This window comes from Hyperolius riggenbachi, chromosome 6 (assembly GCF_040937935.1).
Source record: "Hyperolius riggenbachi isolate aHypRig1 chromosome 6, aHypRig1.pri, whole genome shotgun sequence".
Classification (NCBI taxonomy): domain Eukaryota; kingdom Metazoa; phylum Chordata; class Amphibia; order Anura; family Hyperoliidae; genus Hyperolius; species Hyperolius riggenbachi.
In genome coordinates, this window is record NC_090651.1 from 129,721,156 (window position 1) to 129,736,588 (window position 15,433).

Consider the following 15,433-nt stretch of genomic DNA (forward strand, 5'->3'; position numbering starts at 1 on the left):
TGATTTTGACTGGCCAATTTGCCAACTTCCATTAAGTATGAGGGTCAAAAGATTTTGAATACAAGGAGCAGATGTGTGGCTAAGCTAATTGGATGTGTGTATGCACCATTAGAATCCACAACTAGGTTTTACTGTGCTACATTCTATGTCCCAGGCACCACCGGTTTTAAAAGTCAAAACCACGGAGCTCTATGAAAGTACAGGACATTTCTCCAATAGAGACAATGAAGCATTGGGGAGGGAGGGAGGGGGAGAGGGAGGGGGAGAGGGAGGGAGAGAGAGGGAGAGAGAGGGAGAGGGAGAGGGAGAGGGAGAGGGAGAATTTCAGCACAGAACTGCACTGTTGATTTGGATGCTGCCATAGGCCGCAATGAGAATTACGGCTGTATCAGCGCTCAATGACCAATTTGGCCGCTGGAGCTCAAATTAGAAAAAAGAAATTTGTCTGCAGGCAAAAGCTGGTGACAATTTGTCTGCCGGCAAGACTTGTGACAACTCATAGGGTGAACAACATTAATGCCACCCCAGAATTTCGGCAGGCACAGGGGTGAGCAGTCTTTCAGCTTCACCCTGCGCCAAAATTTGGCTGCGGCTATTTTAATATGTATGCCGTACTGGGCCCAGTAGTAGTCTGACACCACAGCAAAAGACCACTTTAAAGTGACTCTGAGACAGCGATTTCCCAATAAAATATACATATTGGGGGCACCAACCTGGCTAACCTATACTGGGGGCATCTATACCTGCCTTCCTATACATGGGGCACCTATACCTGGCTACCTTGGGTGAACATCTAGTGTGTGTACAGATGATTTGAAGAAAATCGTAAATTAAATCAAAATCGCAATATCAGAGGGGGAAAAAAAAACAAAAAACAAAAAAACCCCCGCAATTTAATTTTTCTTCTAAAACTGTGCAGCCCTAAACTGAAGTGAGAAGAATATGGATGCTGCAATATTTATTTCCTGTTAAACAATACCATTTGACTGCTAGCCCTGCTGATCTATTTGGCCGAATAACACCAGAAACAAGCATGCAGCTAATCTTGTCAGATCTGACAATGTCAGAAACATCTGATATGCTGAATGCTTGTTCAGGGTCTATGGCTAAAAGTATTAGAGGCAGAGGATCAGCAGGACTGCCAGGCAACTGATATTGCTTAAAAAGAAATATGGCAGCCTAAATATCGCTCTTGCTTCAGTTGTCCTTTAAAATGTTCACTTGGTATGTCCCTTATGCTCCACCTGCTGGCTTGACTGGTTAGCTTTGTAAGCATAAAACTGCCTTGCTTTACTGATGCAGTAAACTAGTCTAACACTGCAATTGACAATTAACAGGCCAAGCAACAAAAACGTGAAACAAATCTGTTTTTAGTGTTAAATCCAATAAAGCAAACTTAAAACAAAAATTATACATTGCATTTGAAGGAAAAAAAATGATATTGAACAAAAGTGATCCTACCAATTAAACCTGGATTTGTTCAAATCAGAGCTAGCAAAAACATAATTAAAACACTGTACAATCACATGTATGGTTGCAGGTTAGGATATCCTTTTATACCATATGTCTTACCCTCGTTTTCCCCTCTGTAACGATGTGCCGCTTCTCCTCTCACCCCTGGGTCCTGAATAATGCCTGCTGGGTTTGGGAGCCCCAGTATTTCCTCTCCGGTTTTGACGATCCATGCCAGGTCTCTGACTAGAAAAACTTCTTTTGGCACTTTCTCTTTTAGGTGGTGACTGTGCCAAACCATCAGCAACTTTGTTGGTTGCAGATGACTGGATACTGGTAGATGTAGCTGCTTTACGCTCATCCCTTTCCCTTCGCTCATTGAAGTCACTACTTTCTGAAGCAGTTTCCCATTCTTCATTGGCTTGGTCAGAGGAATTATGATTAGACAAGTCCGGTGTTTTGTTACCTGAAAAATCAGAAGGATGTTCATGGACACTACTAGAAGCTGTCACTCCTTGACCAGATGACCCAGCAACATCAGATTTTCCAGCATCTTCTCTTTCTCTCTCTTTTAATCGTCTAAACCTTGGAGGCTTATCTTGCCTAGGTGGTCGAGTTGGTCTCTGTCTTCTTGGTCTGTCCCTTGAAGGGTCAAATTTACGTTCAAATTTAATCAGTGGTCTCTTATCTCCCAGAGGTAATCCTGGATGTTCCTGCTGCTTATTTTCACCTTCTTCTAATCGCGGAGGTGGTGGTGGTCTTGACTCTTGTGGTCTTGGCATCCACTGGTTTTCTCTATAATTAGATCTTCGTGGTGGTGGAGGGCGTGTTGAGCGCATACCGGGTTCCCTGCCACCACGACGAAAACTTCCAGCACCCCTGCCTCTACGGGAAGGTTCCCCTTTGGGTAGGAATCCAGGTTTTGTTCTAGAGTCATCTTCTCTAGAGAAGTGTCTCTCATTTGGTCTTCCTTCCACCCTTGGAGCTGCAGTTTCTGGTTTTGCAGTTGAAATAGATTTAGGTGCCCTTTTGATTTCAGATCGATCATCTCTGCGAGCCTTACTTCTACTAGAACTCTCTCTATCAGATAATGGTGTGTCACTGGCACTTTCACGGCCTTCACTGTCAGAGTCCGTTTCAGAACCACGTTGCCTGCGCCTCTTTGGCACAACTTCAAAGTCTGAACTTTCACTTCGTGTTTCACTTTCATCTCTCCTCCTTCCAGAGGGAATTTGCTCAGTGCGAGGTTTAGTGTCTCTGTAATGAGGGTAGTCTCGACTCTGACCTCTGCCTCCCCTTCCTCTTCCTCCATAGGAACCTCTGTAGCTTCTACCTCGTGAATAATATTCACCCCTTCCTCTTCCCCTGTAGCCCTGATCAGGAAACCAGTCACGGTCCCTAGCTTCTTTCCGGTAAGCTCTTGGAGGAAGCACAGGCTCCCGTCGATGAGGTACTGTTGCAAAGGACTGAGAGACTAATGGAGGCTTAGGGTCTGACCTTGATTTATCAGAAAGCGATTCCTTGTTATCCTTGCTAATACGAACAGCCTTTTCTTCTTTATTTGGTTGACTGGTTGTTGCCTGAGATACAGGTTTGGGTGTAGGCTCAGAGGCATTTTCTCCAGGCTTTTCTGAATGTAATGTAGCAGTAATTGGGGTCTTTGGAGTAGTAGTAGCTTCAGATAATGGCTTATCTTGTTCACTTTTGCCAGCTGTTGGAAGAGGGTTGGGAGCTGGCTGAGCTGGTAACGGTGGTTTCTTTTCAACCCTCTCTGGTTTAACAGTTTTCTCATGCCCAAATTTTTCCTCCTCTTTTTCCTTCCTTAGTTCCCTTTCTTCCTTCATGTCACGAAGAATAGGTTTCTTGATAGGACCTGACCTTCTTAAAGGTCTATCTACACCTTCTTCTCTATTCCTAGAACCGGGCCGTGGGCCCCATCTTGTTTCAGATTTGGGTTTAAAAGGTTTTTCTAGTTTTGAAAGCTCAAGTGATTTGGATCCCTGAAAACTTTCTCTTCTAGGTTTTTCTTCAACAATTTCTTTTATAGGTTCAGGTGGCCTAGCAGGCGGTTTAGATGTAGCTTGAGCAGTGTCCAGCCGCCTCTCCTCCTGTTTCACAGTGTGCGCCGACTCACTAGATAAGCTCCTGGCCAAAACGGGCTGTATATCAACGTGAACAGTATCTTCAATAGGAGCCGGTTTCTCCTTTTGAACAAACCCCGAAATCTGTAAATCTTGTTCTTCTGCCTGCACAGGTTCTGGGTGTCTTATAGGTGCACTATGGATATCGGGCTCTCTAGGTCTCGAAAAAAAGTCAGTTTTGTGCTGTGTATCAAACGGATTATGGTCTATGTTGTAGGTGGCAGAAATGATGTCCTGATCCTCCGATGTTTCAGGCCTGCCAAAAGAAGAACAAAGATGTAATTAAAAACTAGTTGTACATAAAGTAAACAAAACATCTCATTCATAAAATGTAGCAGAGAAAAAAAAAAAAGTAAAAAAAAAACCAAGCCAGATTAAAATATGAGGGTGCCAATCGCTAAGCTGTTAGATGCCATTTTAGACCTGTGCCTGAAATCGAAGATAAAATAAAAATTATGTCTCGTTTGCACTATCATGAGTTCCAGACAGGAAGCACTCTGGGTAAATGGGAATTGGCTACCTAATTTACTAGTCAACATCAAGATAAAACCAAACAAGGCTGTGTTCCTACTTGTTCTAGACGATGTGCGGCCAGCGGGAGCTGAGGGTCCACTCTGATCTGGCTGTAGCCTGGGGCAGATGCACTATCCAACAGGCTATTGGGTAATGCATCCGTGTGCCCGGGATTATCTTTGCAATCTGCTTACTGCATTGGTTCTGCTGATCTGATTCAGCTTAACAAGTGTCAATGGCTCCTATTTATAAAATAGCCGTAGAGCGGAGAACGGACAAAAAAATGTAAATTTCCACTCAAGTGGGTACAGTGCCTTAGTGATAATCGCTTGTTAAAAATTTTCATCCAAATACCCAATAGTGACTTGCTGCTTCAGATATCTGAGTAAAAATAAACCCGCAAGCACTTCCTTCATAAATCTCACCTCACTCAAGTGAGTGGACAAATGGACCTGCCGAAAGATCCGATACTTACCTATCGGCCTGTTCACTTGTCTGTAAACTTCTGTGAAGTAAAGAGTCTCTGGACTGAAATTTATCGGTTGACACATACAGATGTAATTAAAAAAATTAGAACATGCAATAGTTAATTTGTCAGTAATTAAACTTGAAATAGACTCGCTACATTCAAAGTGAGATATTTCAAGCCTTTGTTATTTGTTATAATCTTGATGATTATGGCTTACAGCTTATGAAAACCCCCAAATCAAAATCTCAGACAGTTAGAATATTGTGAAAAGGTCCAATACAATATTCTAGGCTCAAAGTGTCAGGCTCTAATCAGCTAATTAATCCAAAACACCTGCACAGGGTTCCTGAGCCTTTTAAGGGCCACTGTGGTGAGAGGGATATGGAGGCTGCCATATTTAATTCCTTTTAAACAACAGCAGTTGCATGGCAGTCCTGCTGATCTATCTTGGCTGCAGTAGTGTCTGAATAACACCAGAAACAAGCATGCAACTATGTCAGAAAAATCTGATCTGCTGCATGATTGTTCAGGGTCTATGGCTAAAAGTATTGCAGGCAGAGGATCAGCAGAATAGCAAGGCAATGTGCATTGTTTAAAAGGAAATATGGCAGCCTTCATATCCCGCTCGTTACAGATGTCCTTTAACCACTTAACGACCACAGTCAACCAATCGGCGGACCTAAGTTTTTCCGTGTCAGTTCACGGAGGGTGTCTCTGAACTGCCTGCAAGCCTCTGATCGCGGGCTCGCAGGCGAAATGTAAACATGCGGGGAAGAAATCCCCGCTGTTTACATCATATGGCGCTGCTGCGCAGCAGCGCCGCAAAGGAGATCGCCAATCCCCAGCCTCTAATTGGCCGGGGATCGACGCATTCTGATAGGTTGAAGCCTATTAGAGGCTGTGCAGGACGGATCTCCGTCCTGCGCCGACCATAACCTGCGGGAGAGGGAGGGAAGGACGGGGAAGCTGGGAATCGCTGCGGAGGGGTGCTTTGAAGAGCCCCCCCCCCGCAAGGCACAAGTAGCCGGCGATCAGACCCCCCCAGCAGGACATCCCCTAGTGGGGAAAAAAGGGGGGAAAATCTGATCGCCCTGGCTGATTCCTGAACTGTGCTGTGGGCTGGAGAGCCCACACAGCACAGATCTGCGCCAAATCCCCTGGTCCTTAAGTGGTTAAATGGTCTCTCAGTCTAGTTCAGAATTACTGACGTAAATTAATTTTTGCATGATATTGTAATTTTTCGAATTTCACCTGTACATGTGTAAAGTGTAAAGAGTGCAAAGTGTATACAGTGACTGTATGCAGTTAATTACCCTATGCAAGCACAGCATACACACACGCTACGATCTCCTACTTTCACAGTCATGTTGGTACTAATAAGAAGTACATTTATTTGAAAATAACATGGCTAAGTAAATACTATCTCCCTGCTGTAAAGAATGGTAATGACCGGTTATGCTGGGCAGAGGTAAACATGCGGCGTGCATGAAAAAGGGGCACAATGAAATTTGGGCACCCAATTTCGGCTAGTAGAATATCAGTAAAACGTACCTATATTCTAAGTTTAAGTGTAAATTATCTTATCGATATTTTACAACCACTTAACCTAATACTATCACACAGAACCCTAGCCTTACTGATGCCTAACCTTAACCATTCCCCAATGCCTAAACTTTAAACCCTCCCCCCCAACCTTGTTCACCCTCACACCTAACCCTTAAACCCCCTCCCCCCCACCACTATTACGATAATACTGGTGTGTAAAGCGGATATAGGGTGAAATGTATTATTTATCAGGCACCCAAATTTCACCCCATAATCACCATTTTAATGGCATCGCCCACGTTTCTTACGATAGCAGGTGCCCAAATTCCCTGCTTCAATGAGTCATTATAGATGGGTACTGTGCATGCAGCAAGGCTTACCCCTCTACCCACATGCCAACTGACAATGAACTAGAGCGGACACGTGATCAAAGTGACCCAGTCACGAGGGATACAAATCTACTCTATTCATGCTTGCTTCACATACTAAGAAATGCAGTATTGGGCCTACAGTTCCTTCTGCCATCACATAGTCCTACTGGACTGGCTTGCCCACAAGTTCAATTTAGAGAGAAGTTACAAGTTGTACTGAGGATTGCCAAACTAACCCCCTGGCCAAGTCCATGAAACTAGTAAACCATTAACCACTTTGCTTTAATAAACAGTATATACTGAATTACAAACTTTATTGCAACTAAAATGTGCAGTGTTTAATTTTTAGCTTAAATTTGCCATAAACCAATGTAGCTTTGCTAAACCTTGACATGGAAACACAAGAAGCAAAATTAAGCTCCATTACCACCCTTACAACTTCAATGACAACATGCTTCCAAGGAGAAAATAAAAAAGAAAGACAATTGCACTTCAGTCCTGGTCTCATGAGATGCTCAGACCTATAACAGTAGAGCAGTCATAGCTGGCCGGAAAAGATGTTACTTTGAGCCCTCTGGAGAAATATTAACTGCAGCACATCTGACAGCGGTTCTACTCACAGCCTATGAAATTCCAGACCAGAAAAGCCTTGCTGATCAATACATCATCAAAATTTCAACAGGAGATCGACCACCTAAGCTATGGATGAAAACTAAAAGCTGGAACGAAAAAGCATCCAATATCCTAAATGCATAGGAAAGACAGCTTGGATTTCTTATCCTTCTGGTGGGTAGAGCCACTATTATATACATACATTTATGTGTGACAAATTTAGTATACCTGTAATCTGCAGGGCTTTCCGCTTCCTTTGCAGAGGAGGCAACTTGTGGCGTGTCAGGATGAGGATAAGGCTCTGCTCCCCACATCATGCGAGGTTCAGAGATTGCAACACCGTGATCTCTTACAGATCGAGCCATGTGGTCATATGGCTCAGAAGCAGTTGCTGTAGCATCCATCTGTTCCCGCCTCATCATCGGTTTGGTTGGTATCATACCTGTATGAATAGGGGCTGGAATTAATTTCTGCTTCCTTATTACACTGAGGTATCTACAGAATTCTCATTTTAAGTTTCAAAAGCAAGCACACCATTAAAGACCCCAATTAACTAGCATCAGATAAGATCTTACCGGGATGCATTGGTGGCATATCCATAGCAGGCCTTCCAGACATCATTCTAGGGTCCATGTATGGCTGCATCATCAGCCACCGAGGATCAAAAGCCATGGAAGCCAGATGCTGCGGATGTGGTCCTAAGGACTGGTAAAGCGGCCTATGTTGTGGAGGTGGAACGGGACTGCTAGAAGGCTGTGATTGATTTGACTGGGAGAGTACACCTTGCTGCTGTTGCTGCCATTGTTGCTGCTTCATCTGTTCCTTAATAACAAAAATAAACAAAGAATTCTATACTGTAAAAACAGATTTTAAAGCAACATGCAACAGTACCATAAGGATACTTAAACAAGGACATACCTGCTGTCTTTGAAACCTTGGTGGTAAAGACTTCTGAAACTGCTTAGAGTAGCCGGATGATACAGATGGCCGGGGCTGGGTTCCAGCTTCAGAGTCATTGTCATGCACTAACAATGGTCCTGGACCTGGGGAGGGGGCAGGAGGGACAGTGACAGGAGAGGGGATTGAAGGTGGTTGGAGAACAGGTACAGGTGGTGTTAGCTGCACTGGAAGTGATGGCGAGCATCTGTCCTGTTCACTTGAAACACTGTCCGTCCTTGTAAACTGTGGTTCTTCTGTAACTATGAAAGAGAAGAAGTAGTTTATATACATTGAGGGTTATCACAATGAAATTTCAGTTTACATGGCAGTGAATGGGATTCTTTTATTGCCACATTTACAACTTTTTTTGTGGTCCTGCAACAGTTCTCACCTACACAAGTTTTAAAAGCCCTTATTCTCCCTTCCCAGCCAGCTGATGCTAGCTCAACGGGTATTAGAGAACTAGAGAAACAGTTTTGTTGGTTAAAGAAAATCTAAAACGAGGTGTTTGAACTGCCATAGTTCCCTTTAAACAATACCAGTTGCCTGGCAGTCCTGTTGATTTCTTTGGCTGCAGCAGTGTCTGAAGCACACCAGAGACAAGCAGGCAGCGAATCGTCAGATTTTTGTCAGAAGCATCTGTCCTGCACGCTTGTTAAGGGTCTATAGCTACAAGTATTGAAAGGCAGGAGGATCAGCAGGACTACCAGGCATCTTGTATTGTTTAAAATTAAATGAATAGGTCAGCCTCCGTATCCCTCTGACTTCATGTTCCCTTTAAGTATCAGTTGTAGAAATTAAAGTAGTAAAGCTAGCCACACCTGGCTTGTCAGTTGATCAAGCCAGCAAGTAATTGATTCTACAGAATGGGTGCACAGTAAAAGGACAATTTCTACTCTGAATTGAGCAGAAATCCGATTTAATTTTGTATTAAAAAAAAAAAAAAAAATCCCATTACTCAAGTGAGAACACACACATAGCATTAGCTTTAAAATCACAAGAGCTTAGAAGACCTGGGACCCACTAGCAGTACTTTTCTAGGTACTTGCGATTTGAAAAGCTCTTAATGTAATGCTTGGGAGGATTTTTTAAAAATCACATCCCTCAAGTAGGATCACACACATAGCATTACGTTAGCAAGATCTTTTCAAATCACAAGCTCTTAGAAAAGTGCTGCTAGTGGGCCCCAGGCCTAAGAATCCCTCAAACTGCTAACCCTTGATGCAGTAATAAACTATGTCAATGCCCACTATTCTTTCATCCATTTAAAGATGTTCTATGTGTCCAATGAATTATTGCTTCTCAAATGATTGGTTATGTTGGGTCATTAGATCACTAGCAGATTTGGTCAAAGTAATAAAACCTGCGAGAAATAACCAGTGTAAAGGCACCTTAAAGGGAACCTAAACTGAGTAGGATATGGATTTATCCTTTAAAGGGAAGGTTCAAGCAAAAATAAAAAAAATGAGTTTCACTTACCTGGGGCTTCTACCAGCTCCATGCAGCCATCCTGTGCCCTCGTAGTCACTCACCGCTGCTCCAGTCCCCCGCTGGCAGCTTGCCGACCACAGGATGGCTGCATGGGGCTGGTAGAAGCCCCAGGTAAGTGAAACTCTTTATTTTGCTTGGACATTCCCTTTAAATAATACCAGTTGCCTGACTCTCCTGCTGATCCTGTGTCTCTAATACTTTTAGCCACAGCCCCTCAACAAGCATGCAGATAAGGTGCTCTGAGTGAAGTCAGACTGGATTAGCTGCATGCTTGTTTCAGGTGTGTGATTCATGCACAACTGTAGCCAAAGAGATCAGCAGGACAACCAGGCAACTGGTATTGTTTAAAAGGAAACATCCATATCCGTTTTCAGTTAAGGTTCTCTTTAAAGCAAACTGAGCACCTGTGTGTTTCGAGCTTCAGAACAATTGTCAAATGAACCTCCAACCCCAAGGGAGTGTTTATAAAGTGCACTTTGGAGGATAAAACAGGCATTTACTAACCTAGGGAGGCTGCTGCTCCATGCCCCTCCCCCATAAAAAACATCCCCTCTCCTTTGCAGTAGAATTTGCAGGTTCCTGCAGTGTTTTCATATGTCCCTGGCCATGCAATGAATACCAGACCTAGTTACCATTGACGTGAACTACATCCATGGGAACTACATCTCCAAACCTGAATTGCGCAGCAGGGGACATCCGAAAAACCAGCTGGAGTCTGAATATTCTGTAGAAAGGAAGAGAGGAGATGGAGGTTTCCATTTGGAAACGAGGGTCTACGTCTACAAAGCAGCCTCCTAAGTAAATGTCTATTCCACCACTAAAGTCTGCAAAATCAAAGGGGGATGCTTGACTTCTAAAAATTTTCATAATTTAATGGTCAGATCCCTTTAACAAATCTGCAGTTCTTTCTATAATCCTCTACATTGGTTACATTAAGTAATTTAAATGATTCTGCAGTAGATGGGCACAGGTGAGGCACTCTACATAAGTTCACGATCACCCAAATTCATCTATAGAGATAAATTTTGAGTGGCAATGTTCAGTGCCCAGCTGAGCATCTTATGCTTTGACTGTGCGGTGTTTGATCGATTTCATTTTTCACGTTGATTTATACACAGTGTGAGAAATTCATGCACGAGCTAAATAATGGCAAATAAAAATTGACAATATAGATACCTAAATCTGACTTTTCCAGTAAGACAGGGATACTCCCACTTTCCTGTGGAGGGTCCACATCAGGCTGGGAGACAACTTCTTCAATTTTCTCTTCATTTTGTAAAGGAGTCTCTGGCCTTTCTGGTTCAATTTCTTTTACAGGCTGTTCTTGCTCAGGTTCTTTCTCCTCCCTTGGAGGAGGTTCTTCCAAAACTTCTTCAGCACTCTGCTTCTCCTCAGCAGGTTTCTCAACCGCTGGTTTCTCAGAAGGTGCCGAAGAACCTGTAGAGGCCGCAGCAAACTTCTCATTTAATCGCTTCAGTTTTTCTGCACATGCAGCTTTCCTCTGCTCTTCCATTCGTCTTTCTTCCTCCTCGCGCCTTTTGCGGGCCCGTTCCACCGCAGCAGAAACCTCTGCTTGTTGTCGACGTCTCTGTTTCCACATTTCATCTTCACTGGGACGGGACTGTAAGGGTGCTGGTCTTGCTGGAGCACCTGAGCGACCTTGGGAGGTGTGCTAAATTATAAACATAAAGGCCAGTTTGTATTATATAAAACCTTTTACAATATTAGTGGCCATACATTTATTTAAATCAAAAGAAAAACTTTATTGTATCTGCACAGTGAATGGAACCTTGTTCAGTGCACAACAAGGGTGCCTACACATTCAATTCTGACTGGCCATGAAGACTAAGAAACATTGTGTAGGTAACCTCTCATTCTACAGTAGAGCCTCGGCTATGCAGCACTGAAGGGGATCGGCTCATGCTGGATAAGTGCGCTTTCGGGTTGCCTGAGCCTAATGTTAAAAATAGGCCTAGCTAATACAGTACTATACCTCACTCCATAAATACCATGAACTCTGTATTAAATGTTAAAATTACAGTAACTGAAAGTATATTAACCTTGGGGAAGACATGCAACAGCAGAGCCCACAAACCTTTGGCCTTCACCATTGTGAGCACTGCCAGAAATTTGTGCTGGTTGGTTGAGAATGCTGGTTAGTTGAGTTCTGGAAAACTGGTACTCTACTGTACATGGATGTGGTAAAATTGGCATATCAAAATTGGATGAGAGTATAAATCCTTAGTTACAGAAACAGTGTAAAGGATACCAAATGATTCCTAGAGTTCTGCCAGGTAATACATATATTTATATGGTACATGGTTATATCCACTAAGCTTACAGCTGGATAGTTATACTGCATATGACTTAACTTGGTCACTCCCTAACAGGTCCAGCATATTTGAGGAAATGAAAATATTTTAGGGAAACAGGCTGTGTATTGCAGAAAGCAGCCAAACCACACTTTTTTTTTTACACTTTAAGTTTTGTTTTATAAATAAGTCAAGCAAGAAAAGGATACAGACAATTTTTCAAATGTAGAGCTCTTATCACATATTTCACCTATTGTGATGTCTTTATAAAGACAAAATAAGTTTGGCCCAGCATTATAACTCCTTTTGGAGGCTCCCTTTTATTAAAGGACACACCTTGAATATTTCTGTACGCAACACTCTAATAAATCCCCATACACACACTCAACAGCTGTCTTTTATGCAGCACAATTATCAAACAACTTTTCTTTTGAAACCACCCAAAAAAGTTGTTTGCTATTGTTCAAACAACTGATATGACATCAATCCAACTGTTGGACTGTCGTCATATCAGTTGTTTGAACAATAGCAAACAACTTTTTGGGGTGGTTTCAAAAGAAAAGTTGTTTGGTAATTGTGCTGCATAAAAGACAGCTGTTGAGTGTGTGTGTATGGGGATTTAGGGGATGCTAGCCATACCTTACCCTAGTGGTTACTGGTCCTGGTGCCTAAATAACTTGCACTGTGTGTGCTGGAGAGTTCACCAAGTATATTATCTTGATGTGTATTTGCTTAATGTGCCACTTCCTGTAGGCTCCATAGCTTTAATTGTAATGTACCAAGCTTTAAAAATGCCTGACAACCATCCTGCACCTTTTCTCTGGTATGTGCAAAAACACACACAAAAACACACACACACACACACACACACACACCATTTATATCGCGCTTTTCTCCTGGCGGACTCAAAGCGCCAGAGCTGCAGCCACTAGGACGCGCTCTATAGGCAGTAGCAGTGTTAAGGAGACTTGCCCAAGGTCTCCTACTGGATAGGTGCTGGCTTACTGAACAGGCAGAGCCGAGATTCGAACCCAGGTCTACTGTGTCAGAGGCAGAGCCCTTAACCATTACATGTGCAAGGGAGAATGTATTGAGAGTAAGGACTTTCCTGAGCAGAGCTAAAGTATGAATGGCAAATATTAGGGATAGTCACAAACATGCTCCACCTCAGCATGTTTCTGACTCAGTCAATCGACTGCACACCAGAAAGTTGCAAGCCAGCCTGGCTTCTGAAAACTAAATTTTGTAGCGAATAGTAATGCATTTTTTTCCAGGAAAAAACTTTAATTGAAAAGTTTCTTGCAGTAAAGCATTTTAAATAATAGAGGACAGCCTACTATAGAGCTATCTTATAGAGGAACTGCAGTGAAAATAACGAAATGAAAAAAATATTTATAAATGGTTTATTCAACTTTTGCCCATTGTAAAACCTTTCCTCTCCCTGATTTACATTCTGACTTTACATGGCGACATCTTTACTGCTGGCAGGTGATGTCTGTGGAAAGAGATGATGCATTTTTGGCAGTTGGAGAAAGCTGTTATTTCCCACAATGCAACATGGCTCCCACAATGTGATGCCAGCACCCTGGTTCTGACATCACACTGTTGGTGGGGTTTCACCACAATATCAGCCATACAGAGCTTACAGATGATCCGTTCGAGAAAAAGAAAAAATATTTCTCAAGGGAAAGGGGGTATCAGCTACTGATTGGGATGAAGTTCAATTCTTGGTTACGGTTCCTCTAAAGCAGGGTTTCTCAACATTTTATTGGTATGTATCTCTTTTAAACCCTGTACTCACCAAGTACCCCCTAGCATAGGAAAAATCAAAAGCACCCCTTGACAAATATATATTTATTCTTAGTACATGATAATTGGTTCTACAATTTGTAAGCATTTACTATTGCTTTTAATTAGCTAAATACGAATTTGGTGTTTAAATAAGATTTATCATTTTCTAAAACTCTAAATTTGTTACTCTTGATTAAAGGGAACCTTAACCGGCGGGGAAAAATAAATTCACTTACCTGGGGGCTTTCCCAAGCCTCCTGCAGCCGTCCGGTGCCCGCGCCGGTCCTTCGGTGCCCTCCGGTCTCCCTCCGCCGCTTAGTTTCGTTTTCGGCCGACCGCCAGTCGTCCTCCGGCAAAGCGTCCTCTTCTTCCGTATTCCTCGTCGTAAAGAGCCGTAAAGCGCGTCCGCATGACGCGTTTGGCGTCATGCGGACACGCTTTACGGCTCTTTACGACAGGGAATGCGGAAGAAGAGGACGCTTTGCCGGAGGACGACTGGCGGTCGGCCGAAAACGAAACTAAGCGGCGGAGGGAGACCGGAGGGCACCGAAGGACCGGCGCGGGCACCGGACGGCTGCAGGAGGCTTGGGAAAGCCCCCAGGTAAGTGAATTTATTTTTCCCCGCCGGTTAAGGTTCCCTTTAAGTGCATCAAGCCCGAGTACCCCCTGGAACCATCAGAAGCACCCCCTGGGATACGAGTGCCACACGTTGAGAACCTAGGCTCTATAGAGCTCCCGAGGCGAACAGCGACATTTCTTTCCTTACCTGGGGCTTCTTGCAGCACCTAGAAATATTTTGGGTCCCTCTCCGCATTGGCCTCAATTCACTAAGCTTTATCAAACACTTTATCAAACGTTTGATAATTTACCTCATAAGTAAAATCTAATTTTGAATTCACTAAGGTGTTATAGAATTATCGAATGTGTTATCGATAAAATGTTCAATAAATCTATAACACCTAAGTGAATTCAAAATTAGATTTTATCCATGAGGTAAATTATCAAACGTTTGATAAAGTGTTTGATAAAGGTTAGTGAATTGAGGCCAATGTGTCCCGCTTACTGCCTGTAATGATCGCTGACCTATCAATGGTTTGGTGCTTCCGCGTATGCACGCACCCACGTCATCCGGACCCGAGTCATCTGGCAAAGGTGACATGTCGGCGATCCTTACAGGCAGGACAGGAGGGCAGGATTTGCAGCGAGGAACCCAAATAAGGCCCAGGTAAGTAGATAACATTTAGCTGTTCGCCTCAGGAGTCAATTAAGTAGTTTGCGTCTAGGTTTAAAGAAAGGCATGTCAAAAGCCTTTTATAAAGAGCCCATTCACTAATTAATAACTAGTCTGCCATTATGGCAATGCTATAAAGTTATTTTCAGCATACACGCAAAAAGCCATTACATTTGAATCCATAAATCTTATACAATCATCGTCTGTCAGGAAATAAATTTTATAGGCAATCTGCTATAAGCAAATATGTACTACTTATGGAGAACAGCTTAATATTGTTAACAAATTTTGTTCCCAATAAATATGCTTTATGAAAGAGAAATGGTTGAGTGTATGAGAGTGACATTCAGCAGTCATAAATGTCATACACATCTGTTACTGCCCACCTGAACTGTAAAATACAAGTTGATTTTTACTTACCTGGGGCTTGTTCCAGCACCCTGTAGTCTTTCAAATCCCAGTGTTCCCGCCCGTGTGCCTGCTTGATCGAGCTCATTACAAGAAATGTTCTGAGCACTGTATGATTCTTCTGCAACCATGCATGAACAAAACACTCTGGCAACAGA

At 43.0% G+C, this 15,433-nt stretch overlaps 1 protein-coding gene across 5 annotated transcripts in view; it reads right to left on the bottom strand.

Moving 5' to 3' along the window:
• PRRC2C (proline rich coiled-coil 2C) overlaps nt 1-15,433 on the bottom strand; it is a 118,451-nt gene that overhangs the window by 53,993 nt on the left and 49,025 nt on the right. For all 5 annotated transcript variants that reach the window (XM_068239906.1, XM_068239904.1, XM_068239903.1 and 2 more), the window contains 5 exons: nt 10,710-11,205; nt 8,022-8,302; nt 7,679-7,925; nt 7,332-7,545; nt 1,573-3,849 (listed from right to left, as the gene is read on the bottom strand). In XM_068239906.1, the coding sequence (XP_068096007.1) occupies nt 1,573-3,849; nt 7,332-7,545; nt 7,679-7,925; nt 8,022-8,302; nt 10,710-11,205 (3,515 nt within the window). The remainder of the gene's footprint in view (nt 1-1,572; nt 3,850-7,331; nt 7,546-7,678; nt 7,926-8,021; nt 8,303-10,709; nt 11,206-15,433) is intronic.